The sequence below is a fragment of the Cynocephalus volans genome, chromosome 1 (genome assembly GCF_027409185.1).
Source record: "Cynocephalus volans isolate mCynVol1 chromosome 1, mCynVol1.pri, whole genome shotgun sequence".
NCBI lineage: Eukaryota > Metazoa > Chordata > Mammalia > Dermoptera > Cynocephalidae > Cynocephalus > Cynocephalus volans.
The window spans coordinates 302,207,825-302,219,533 of record NC_084460.1 but is presented as its reverse complement, the minus strand read 5'-3'; the positions used below and the strand labels follow the sequence as shown (position 1 = coordinate 302,219,533).

General features: G+C 59.3%; 1 protein-coding gene across 1 annotated transcript; it reads left to right on the top strand.

Moving 5' to 3' along the window:
• Positions 1-413: 413 nt before the first annotated feature.
• LOC134370070 (aquaporin-12-like) lies at positions 414-6,758 on the top strand. The gene is made up of 3 exons (XM_063087034.1): positions 414-1,020; positions 3,202-3,318; positions 6,538-6,758. The coding sequence occupies exons 1-3, from the start codon at positions 414-416 to the stop codon at positions 6,756-6,758; spliced, it is 945 nt and encodes a 314-aa protein (XP_062943104.1).
• Positions 6,759-11,709: the final 4,951 nt, after the last annotated feature.

The window sequence follows — 11,709 nt, the reverse complement described above, 5'->3', positions numbered from 1 at the left end:
CACGTGGGGACTCAGCACAGGTGCAGGGAGTTGGGGGTTGGAGCTAGCACAGACGGGGCCACAGGCCAGGTGATGGAGCCAGGAGCTTGGGTGTGAGTCACGGAGCTTGGATGCAGGCTTGGAAGCGCTGTGGCCCGTCTCCAGCGCCCCAGGCTGGTGAGTGGACCAAGCGGGGCCTGTGGAGTCTCACAGCTTGGGATGGACGCCAGGCCGAGGGCGGGTGGCCGAGGGCGCTCCTGCTTGCACCTGGTCTGGCTGCAGGTGAAGCTGGAGGCGAGGGGCACAGGTGTGCTGCTCCCAGAGGCCCAGGTGGACCGTCCCACAGCCCCTCCGCCCTCTGGCCGTGGGGCCAACAGCCTCTGCCCCGCCTCCTCGGGGCCCTGCTCAGCGGCTCCTGTGCGGAGCCCAGGCCGATGGCTGCTCTGAACGTGTCCCTGTCCTTCTTCTTTGCCACCTTCGCCCTCTGCGAGGCAGTCAGGAGGGCGACCAAGGCTCTGCTCCCGGCAGGCGCCTATGACAGCTTCGCGCGGGAGGCGGCGGGCGCAGCCCAGCTCGGGGCCTGCTGCCTGGAGATGAGGATGTTGGTGGAGATCGGCCCCTGGGCCGGGGGCTTCGGGCCCGACCTGCTGCTGACACTGCTCTTCCTGCTCTTCCTGCTGCACGGGGCCACCTTGGATGGGGCCTCAGCCAACCCCGCCGTATCCCTGCAGGAGTTCCTCGTGGCCGAGGCATCTCTGGCCAGCACGCTGCTGAAGCTGATGGCCCAGGCGCTGGGCCTGCAGGTGGCCTGTGCCCTGACGCGGCTCTGCTGGGCCTGGGAGCTCAGTGACCTGCACCTGCTGCAGAACCTCGTGGCCACGCACTGCGACTCGGCCTTGCGCACGACCGTGGCCCAGGGCGCACTGGTGGAAGGTGCCTGTGCCATCCTCTTCCACCTGACACTTCTCCGCCTGCGGCACAGTCTGCCCGTCTACAGGGTGCCGGCCGTGGCCCTGCTGGTCACCGTCATGGCCCACACAGGTGAGACCTCGTTCCTCTCACTAGGACCCCTCAGGACCGCTACACCCGTGTGGCCGTCGACCACACCCCTGCCTGTGGACACCCAGGAGAGGGGCCGCAGGCCACAGACACCAGGTGGCCACTTCCTGGAACCTGCAGGTGGATGGGGGCTGGGTGGTGGGGAGGGCCCCGGCCCCTGCCAGGACATGCCCCTGGCTGTGCCTCCCCCCAACTTCCAGCCATCCCTGTTCATCCCAAAGGACCTGCCCTGGGGCAGGGGGGCTTCGGGGCAGAATCCGCAGGGCCTGGCCGGGCTCTGGCCTGTGAGCACTGCGTCCTCCCCCGTCCCTGCCTACACGGAGTGGTCCCACGTGTCCTCGCCCACCCCACGCATCCCCCACTGGGCACCGAGGACAGGCACCTCCCGCCCTTCCCCTGCCTGTGCCCCTCCCCAGCAGGCTGACCTGGTGACCACCCCCCGGGTCCCTCGGCTCTGCGGAAGCTGCCCTCGGTCCCCACCCTCTGCCTGACCCAGTGCCCCTGCTCCACTTCTGGTCCCAGATGGCGGTCCCTGGCCCAGGGCTCCACCGTGAGGGAGGCTGTCACTGGCGAGCTCTGCTGGGCACCCCACAGAGACGGGCGCAGGTGAATTCTAGGAGTGACTTCTTCCTGCTCCAGGCGCAGAGGGCTGAGCTCTCCCACAGCGCCACTCCAGGGGCCCAGCAAGGACAGCAGCAGCACTTAGGGCTGACACCATGTGACCTGCACCACAAGGGCCACAGGAAGTTGCCCCCAGAGCCCATGGACACCTGGGAAAACTGAGGCACGGGTGGACAGAGAACTCAGCAGGGCAGGGCTCTGTGGCCATTACCTGGTTGCCTGCCCTGGTTGACACACCATGAACTCCTGCCACCAGCACAGGAGCCACCAAGGTGCCGCCATGAGGGTGGGAGGCCAGCATCAGGAGCTGCCGGTGTCCTGGTCGTCACAGGCCGGCTCCAGGCCCATGTCCACCTGGTCACCTGCTCTCCCCAAGGCCCAGCCCCTGCTCCTACCGTGTCTAGTGGCAGCGCCTGCGCACTGACGCGGGTCTCCTTGGCCTGGGGCGGGAAGAGGCCGCCTCCCCTCACCACCCCCACCCTGCTCCTCTCTGTTGTTGCCCCCACAGGCCCAGTCCCTCTCTGAGGTCTCCCTCTGTCTGTCTGTCTGTCTCTGTCTCTCTCTCCTTGTCTCTCTCACCATCTCTGTCTCTGTCTCTCTGTCTCTCTCATCTATGTCTCTGTCTCTCTAATCTCTGTCTCTCTCTGTCTCTCCCTGTTTCTCTCCCCATCTCTGTCTCTGTCTCTCTCTCCTTGTCTCTCTCACATCTCTGTCTCTGTCTCTCTCTCCTTGTCTCTCTCACATCTCTGTCTCTGTCTCTCTGTCTGTCTCTCCCTGTCTCTCTCCCCATCTCTGTCTCTCTCTGTCTCTCTCATCTCTGTCTCTCTCTGTCTCTGTCTATCTCTCTCTATATCTCTCTCTCCCTGTCTCTTTCCCCATCTCTGTCTCTCTGTCTCTCTCATCTCTGTCTCTCCCTGTCTCTCTCCCCATCTCTGTCTCTCTCTGTCTCTCTCATCTCTGTCTCTCCCTGTCTCTCTCCCCATCTCTGTCTCTCTCTGTCTCTCTCATCTCTGTCTTTCCCTGTCTCTCTCCCCATCTCTGTCTCTCTCATCTCTGTCTCTTGCTGTCTGTCTCTGTCTGTCTCTCTCTATCTCTCTCTCCCCGTCTCTCTCCCCATCTCTGTCTCTCTGTCTCCACATCTCTGTCTCTCTGTCTCCCCATCTCTGTCTCTCTCTGTCTCTCTCATCTCTGCCTCTCTCTGTCTCTCTCTCCCCGTCTCTCTCATAGACCACCTCCCATGGGGTGAGGTTGCAGGAGAAAGGGCAGGACTGGGGGTGAGATGTGAGGAGGGATGTTGGATGTCCCTGGTGAGACCCTTGTCCCAGCTGCTCGCCGACCCTGTGACTTCCGACCCTGGGTGAATTGGTCTCACCACGTTTGTGCGTCCATCAGCAAGATGAGGGCGGCTGAAACCCAGCCCTGGGGGCCGTGAGCCACGCACAGTAGGACTCGCGTTGTGGCTTTGGGGGCGGCTCCGCTCCTGGCCTGGAGAGGTGGCTGAGCCGGGCCAGCCCACAAGGACGACCCGTGCTCTGTCCGCAGCTGGGCCCTTCACGTCCGCCTTCTGCAACCCCGCCCTGGCCGCCTCCGTCACCTTCCACTGCTCGGGGCACACCTTGCTGGAGTACGCCCAGGTGTACTGGCTGGGCCCGCTGACAGGTAAGGGCAGGGCAGGGTCACTCGGGCCCAGCAGGATGTCCTGGGCCCAGCTCTCGGAGTCCCTGGAGGGGCAGTGGGGCAAGGCTGGCCCAAGGTCGTGGCTCAGCCTCCAGGGACAGGGACGGACACTCAGAGCATTCCGGGACCTGGGCCTGCGGGGGCCACCTCACTGTGGGGAGACAGATCCAGGGGCTGCTGGTGCCCAGAGCGCGTCCTGCACTGTGGGGTCCTGTTGGGGGGAGGATGAGAGGGTGCCGGGTCAGTGCCCCCAGGTGCCCCTCTGCAGTGTGGACGGGATGGGAGGGGGTTGTGTTCGGTCCACCTTGGTTTGGACACCGTCACAAAGGAGAGGGGGCTGGAGCCAGGTAAGAAGGTGGCAGAGTGGGGAAGATGCAGACCCCTGTGGGGTGCTGGGCAGACAGGCAGGGATGGTGCCCAAGGAGGGGGGCCCTGTGCCTGGGGCTCCCCCCCACACCCAAGCCAGGCTCCCTGGACCAGGTGCTGGTCCTGGTGACCGGGGACCTCGGGGGAGAGGGGCCGCACTTGGACAACGTGGGGGAACATCCTGCCCTTCTAGGGCTGTGGACCGGGGGTGGCCAGGCCCCTGGGGCTCCAGACAAGGCCACCCGGTGACTCCTTGGAGCACAGAGGAGACGGCTCAGCTCTCCCTCCTGCGGGTGCCTCTTGTCCCTGCACCTGCACGGGCAGAGGAGCAGAGGTGGAGGCCACAGAGCCGTCCTCGATTTTGGCCCCGGGGACGGAGTCCACAGGTGGAGGTCATGGCTTCTCCTGCTCCCGGTCTCAGGACACGGCTCCATGCCCCTCTCCACGCCTTTGTCACCCGGGTAAGGAGGGTCCAGTGGAAATCCAGAAGCTTCCTCCTGCCTCTGCTGGTCTACACTGGGGGAGCTGTCACGGGGCAAAGCCTCAGCCTCCCCACGAGGAGGAGAAAAGACAGGAGCCCGAGGTCTGCAGGCCGACGCTGGCCCTGGATGGTGAAAGTTCGTCATCAGCATCTGTCACTTGTCGTCCTGGGCACTGCATTAAGGAAGGCAGGATCCCCCTCTCTGCCCCACGTGCCTCCCACGGCAGTGCGTCCTGTGCTAGCAGAGGGTTTGGGGTTTACCCCTTGTCTCTGGACACCTCAAAGACATGGCGTTAGGAGTTGACCCCAGATGGTCCCCGAAGGACAGTGAGGAGGTGACCATCCTCCACAGCACCCCACACCCCTTCCCCTTCCTCACCCTGGGGCTCTGGTCACCCGGCTGTGGGAACGGCGCTGCCGAGCCTGGAGGCAGCAGCAGGACCGTCGTCGCTTCCTGCTCGGCCTCCTGTCCTCCTGCCACGGGCGGACGATGCTCCAGCTTCTGGCTCAGCCCAGGGCGCTTCTCAGCAGCTCAGCAGCAGAGCCTCCCGCTGTGTCCCGAGTTGTGTCCACAGTGGCAATGCCACCTCGAGTCCCCCTTGCCTCCGGGGCGGCGTCTCTCCTGTCCCCGTGCATGTTCCACCTCCTGCTGTCCACATCTTCCCCTTGGGTGACCCCTCTCTGGCGAGCACGTCCCCAGCACTTTCTGAGCAAGGGCGCCTGGCAGGTAGACCCAGACCCCCGGCTGTGATGTGAGACATCCCGCTTCTGCCCACACCCGGTGGTCCTTCTGGCCGGGCTAGAGTCTTGGGGTCCCTCCATGGCCTCACAGGACTGTCCCGGGCTGCCCCGGCAGCGCGTGGCCGCAGAAGCTGCACCGCACAGAGGGTGGTTCCCACACAAGGCCGAGGGCTAGGGTCCGAGCCCTGGGAGGGGACAGGGCAGGGCCTCCGACTGCTCAGGGAGGGCGCTCCTGCCCCTTCCTGTGTTCTGGGTGTCGCCAGCGTTCCGTGGTGTCCCACGGCTTGTGCACGTGTCCCTCCAGCCTCTGCCCCGTCTCCGCACAGCCCCCGCGTGTCTGTCTCTTCTCTTCCCATGTGGCCGCCGTCATGTTGGATTTAGGGTCTGCTCTCCTTTCGCGTGTCCTCACCTTCATTTAACTAATCACATCCACAAACTCCCTATTTCCACTACGGTCACATTCTGAGGTTCTAGGAAGGACGTGACGTGGGGGACGCCATTCACCCCGGTGCAGCCTGTACCCCCAGAACTGCAGTGGTGGCGTCCAGAGCCATCACGGTGGGAAGAGGGTGACAGCTCGACATGCCGGACCCTCACGCCCGCTCCACCCGTCTCAGTTCAGGACCCCACCCCGAGTGCACCTGCTGCCCCGAGCCCAGACACCCTCTCTAGAGAAGGGCCCTGTGTCCTGCCAGGGTCCGGGTGGGGACGTGGCCGGATGTCTCCATAGGATGGGACTTGGGGCACGTGCATCCCACAAACCCCCTTTTTCCAGAAGTCACTTAGGAAGCGGCCTTGAGACCGCAGAGGTCTGGACAGGCGCCCCTGGTGGTCAGGAGCGGGAAGTGCGGCCGGCGGCGGGGTGGGCACCTGCACCTGCACCTGTAGCTGCTGACCCCGCGCAGGTCTCTGCCCCCTCCGGGCCCGCCCCTCGGGAGCGGGGACAGGACCAACATCAGCCTGGGAGGGTTCAATGGGGCCAGGGGACCGTGGCGTTGTGGCAGCAGGCTGCGGTCACAGGGGCCGACCTCAGGAGCTGCAGCAGGGGCTGGTGGTAACAGAGGCAGGGCCTGCCAGGCCACCCCTGAGGTTTTTGGGGCCGAGCAGCAGTTCCCAGTTGGGGCCGTCACACCACAGGTTAAATCCTTCCAGATTTGCATCAAACTTAAAGAAAATCTGCTCTCTGTTCCTGCCTTGGCAAACTGACCTTCCCAGTGACAAGGAGGGCCAGTGGGAATTAGCTCTCAACTCCTGCTCGTGCCCCTTGCCAACAGCCACACCCAGGATGGCAGCACCTTCAGGAGGCAGCCCTGGGAAGACAGAACCGGGCAGGCTCTGGACACGAGCACGGTCTAGAAGAGCATGCGCTCCCTGTGGGCCTGTCCCCTCCACGGGGAGGGCACCCAGGAGGAGGGGCATGAACGGGAAGGCCCAGACCTTGGCCCGCGCAGGGGACCCTTGGGGTACAGGAACCTCCCTGGCCGTGGTCTTCAGGGTCCCCCTGGCCTGGGTCTGTGGCTCTCCTGTGCTGGGGAGGGTCTGGGCTGTGAGTACCCAGCTTGTCTTTGGTTTCAGGAGCCCCCGGGCCCTGCAGGCTGATCCGTCTCTTGCAGGCATGGTCCTGGCTGTCCTGCTGTATCACGGCCACCTTCCCCGCCTTTTCCAGAGGAACCTGTTCTACAGTCACAGGAAGAAGTACCGAACCCCCAGAGGGAAGGTAGCAGCAGGTTGTGGGGACACCCAGATGCCCACAAAGGGGCACAGCAGCCAGGAGCCTGGGCAGAACTGGCGGGGTCGGCAGCCCTGGCTGAACCCTGGAACCGCCCGGAGCTAAGGGGAACCCGGGCTTCCCTTCCCCCAAACCATTTCTCAATAAACCATTTCCAGGACCTGCTGGTCCCCGGGCCGTGACAGAAGCTTCTGGAAGGGTAGGTGGGTGGCGGGGGCAAGGCAGAACCCGGTGTGGCTGGTCTGTGTTGCCTCTGTCTCCAGGAGGCTCTCTCTCATTTACAATATAAGGATGAAAGGTAAGAGTCATGAGGACAAGAGAAAACCCCAGCGTTAAACAACCTGGGCCTGAGAAGTTTCCATCTATGGAGTCTGATTTCCCTGGACAGGCCTGAGTGCCCGCAGCCCAGGGACAGGAAGGCCTGAGTGGCTGGGACAGCCAGAGACCTGCTGGGGTCGTTGAGCATGGCGGTGGAGCCTGAGGCTGCAGCCACGTGGGCCGGGTATGGGACACCCAGTTCCACTGTCCACCATGTTCCCTGAACCTCAGGATAGTGGCCCGCTGGTCCCCAAAGCCAGGAAAGTCCTTGTCAATCACTGGGACCTTGACTACAAGACTCTGGGACTCCAGGCCAGGCTGGGAAGAGCCTCCAGCCGTGTCCTCCCCAAATACCAAGGCTGATCAAGAACCTTCCACTCCAATAGGACAAAGCCCCCTCAGCTGTGGTTCCTGGAGCCACATCCAGAGAGAGGGTGGCTGGAGCTCCTGCCTGGGGCCTTGGCCTGTCCTCTGGTGGGCAGCAGGCCCTGGACAAAGCCCCCTCAGCTGTGGTTCCTGGAGCCACATCCAGAGAGAGGGTGGCTGGAGCTCCTGCCTGGGGCCTTGGCCTGTCCTCTGGTGGGCAGCAGGCCCTGGACAAAGCCCCCTCAGCTGTGGTTCCTGGAGCCACATCCAGAGAGAGGGTGGCTGGAGCTCCTGCCTGGGGCCTTGGCCTGTCCTCTGGTGGGCAGCAGGCCCTGGGCCGGGCTGCTTTGTGGTGGGCCAAGAACTCGAGGAGAAGCCAAGGAGACGTGCTGGGTGGGCTTTTCCTTGGGGGTGCCGGGGAGACGAAGGCTTCCAGACCTGCTTCTCTGCAGGAGGAGAGAACGTGTAGTTCTCCCACAACCTCCCCCATCTTGGCTGCTCCCTCAGCCACCCAACCTGGCAGGGAGGCTGCTCTGCCTGGAGCCCCAGACTCATCCTCCCCCTTCTTGGTGTGACCACCCTGGGGGAGGAGGTGACAGGGAACCCAGGTCCCTGAGGCACCCCTGGATAGAGCCTGAGAGCCAGCCCTTTGTGGCTTCCAGAGGCCCTGATAGGGCTGCCTGAGGCTTCCCTGCAGAGGGAAGGTAGCACCTGGGGTGGTGATGGGCTGGGGGCCACCAGCTCCCCTGGCAGGGGTCTGTGGAGGGGCGACGCTGGGCTGGGGGTGGTCCCAGCAGCAGCAGCAAGGGTAGCAGAGGGTGTGGCCCCAGGAGAGAAGAGGGGCTCCCCGTGGGGCAGCACCAGGACCCGACAGGGGAGGCTGGCTGGCACGTCTGTCCCATAGCTAGTCCCAGCAGCCTGGATTTCCAGGAAAGAAAATTCCTGTGCTCAGGCAGTAATTGCAACAGTAAATTAGTATTACATAGGCAGACACATTGCAATAAAGCACACTGCAATAAAGATATCAGGGTTACCGGAGGAGTTTGGAATCTCTATTTTTAAAACTTCAATATTATAAAGCAAAATCCACAAGCTTTAAACAAAAATTAAATTTAAAGATCACTGCGTTTGATGGAAAAGAACACAATTTCCACAGGAAACTTTGAATGAACCAATTAATTATTAATGAAAGGCAGTTTTTAAATTAACTTTTCCTTACAGCTGAAGACATACAGATAGAATTCACAAACGGATATTTGAAATTTTATGCAAGGTATGAATTCACTTTCGGTTTCTTGCACGGTCTCCACAAGGTCTCCACAAGGAAACGTGAGAGGAAACATTAAAATCACACTGTAGAGACTTGCATTAGTAATTACATCGAAACTTACACAAAACTAACTTGTATGGGGATTTAAATCTTTTTAGAAAAAATGCTCCGCAATAATCATCAGCTCTAGATGTACTAAAATTTATGATTCCTGGGGAGTTTCAAGATGGCGGTGGCTGCGGCGGCTGGCGCGGAGTAGCTGAGGTGGAAAAGGCGGCCACTGGGCCTCAGGCAGCTGGGAAACTTGTGGACCTTCCTCTTGCCATCTCTTAAGGGAGGACCACTGCTGGTGGCCGGTCGTGGGGGGTGACCGCCACTTTGCCCCCAGCAGGAGAGGCTGCCTCATTTACAGGCAACAGCTTTGAAGTGTGGAGCAGGAAAAGAACTGTTTCTTAGCTGCAAAAGTGAGTCTCGAAACAGGGAACACGTCACCAGGGCTGCTGTGGATGCAGACAGGATCCCGGAGGCCGGGGCTGTGCTGAAGGCGGCCAGCTGCCCTATTCAGGATTCGAGGTTTCAGGCCAGCATTAAAGAAGATTCCTGGGAGCACCGGAGCCGCGCTGCGACTGAACAGCCCGTGGCGGCAGCGGCCGAGAACGGGGAAGGCGGCAAACCAGAGGCAGAGAGTGAGCACCTGACCTGGCACAACCCTGTGAGTGACCCCTGGCCAAGCCCTGTTTGGGGGGCTGATGCCCACCCGGCTCCCGCCTGCATCACCAGGCCACTCACCGCCCCGGGGCTGCCTCCATTTTCCCAGGTACTGGCAGCTCCGCCCAGCTCGGCCGTCACTGAGCCTTCCAATTTGCTTGGCCTGGCGCGGGGCTTTCCGGAGCCTGCGGGCCGGCCTTCCCTCCCACTCCCTCCACCGTTCTCTGGCAGGGCTGGTGGCAGGGGGCGTCTCTGGCCAGTGTCGGGAGGGCAAGGAAGTATGGGTGGGCCGACTGTCACTCCACTACACCCTGGACTCCGGCCCCCGGTAAGCTTCCTGTTACTGGGAGGCAGATACCATCTCTGTGGCCACCAGTTCGTAGAAAAGCCTAACCAATTTCTGGTTGGGAACAGTGTGGTAGGAGAGTTCCCAGGTCCGCTTGAACCTGCCAGAGAGCTGGTGGCAGGTGGGCACTAGATTCGGTCTATGCCGGGGGGATACAAAGGTGAACAAGTCCCGAGAAAGATCTACACAGTGCTACAAAGGCACCCAGAGCGACCAGTCGTCTGTGCCTACCAGAAACCTGGCAGACTTCCTGGGCGAGGCGGTGCCGAGCAGGGTCTTGAAGGCCCAGCTGATAGACGAGGGGTGCAGAAGACACGCCCCAGCCCAGCACAGTGCGCACAGAGTGGGGAGACGTGCGGCCAGGGAGGCGGAGATTCCACAGAAACCACACACCCGGTGGGGTCGCCACTGCACGATCTAACAGCCTGGGCCAGAGCACACGGAACAGGGAGAAGTCCTGTACAGAAAGTGAAAGCTCAACAGAGATCACACACCCTGTGGTACGTGATCCACCAGCCCAGCAGAGTCCAAGCTGACTAGAAAGGTGGCTCCCCAGAGAAGCCCAAGACCCGAGGCAACCACACACACAAGGCACTAGAGGCCAACTGAGCAGTCATGGAGGGAGCCATACGAAATTGGCAACCACAGCAACATCCTAGTTAGTCATTAGTCTCAAACCGGTGGACTGTGAAACCCCCTGCCACAATGAATAAACACCAAAAAAAAAGATACCAGAAATACAAAAAATCAAGAAAGTACACCACCAAAAGTTAATAAACCTCAAACTCTAGATCCTATAGAACAAGAAGCCCTTGAAATGACTGACAAGGAATTTCGAGCGATAATTCTAAGGAAACTGAATGAGATACAAGAAAACTCAGCTAGACATCATGATGAAATGAGGAAAAGTATACAGGATCTGAAAGAGGAAATGTACAAGGAAATCAATGTCCTGAAAAAAAATGTAGCGGAACTTGCTGAACTGAAGAAGTTATTCAGCGAAATAAAAAACACAATGGAGAGTTTAACCAGCAGGCTTGTGGAAGTTGAAGAGAGAAACTCTGAACTCGAAGATGGGCTGTTTGAAATAACACAAGCAGACAAAAAGAAAGAAAAAAGAATCAAGGACATTGAAGAAAATCTGAGAGAGATATCAGACAACCTTAAGCGCTCAAATATCCGAGTCATGGGTATTCCAGAAGAGGAGGAAAATGGAGATTCCATTGAAAACATATTCAACAAAATAGTGGCAGAAAACTTCCCAGGTATAGGAAAAATCACAGATCTTCAGATCCAGGAAGCTCAACGATCTCCAAACGTATTCAACCCAAAAAGGCCTTCTCCAAGACATGTCATAGTCAAATTGGCAAAACTCAGAGACAAAGAGAGAATCTTAAAAGCTGCAAGAGAGAAGCGTCAAATCACCTATAAGGGAGCCCCAATCAGGCTAACATCAGACTTTTCATCACAAACCCTAAAAGCTAGAAAGGAATGGGATGATATATTCAAAATACTAAAAGACAAAGATTGCCAGCCAAGAATACTCTACCCTGCAAGAGTATCCTTCCGAAATGAAGGGCAAATAGTATATTTCTCAGACAAACAAAAACTGCGGGAGTTCACTACCACACGACCACCCTTACAAGAAATCCTCAAGGGAGTACTGGGTTTGGTTCCTGAAAAATAACTACCACTGCCATAAAAACCCAAGAAAAATCAAAACCCACTAGTATAATAAAAATGGCATTCATGAAGAGAAAACAAGCAAACAAAAACGCTATCTACAACCTAAGGAACCAACAAACACAGAAAACAAACAGTAAATCAGAAAGCAAGGAACAAAGACACCTAAGACAACCAAACAACCAATAAAATGCTAGGAATAAATCAACACCTTTCAATAACAACTCTTGATGTAAAAGGCTTAAATTCCCCAATCAAAAGACACAGACTGGCTGACTGGATCAAAAAGGAGGACCCAACTATATGCTGCTTACAAGAGACCCACCTCACCCATAAAGATTCACACAGACTAAGAGTGAAAGGAT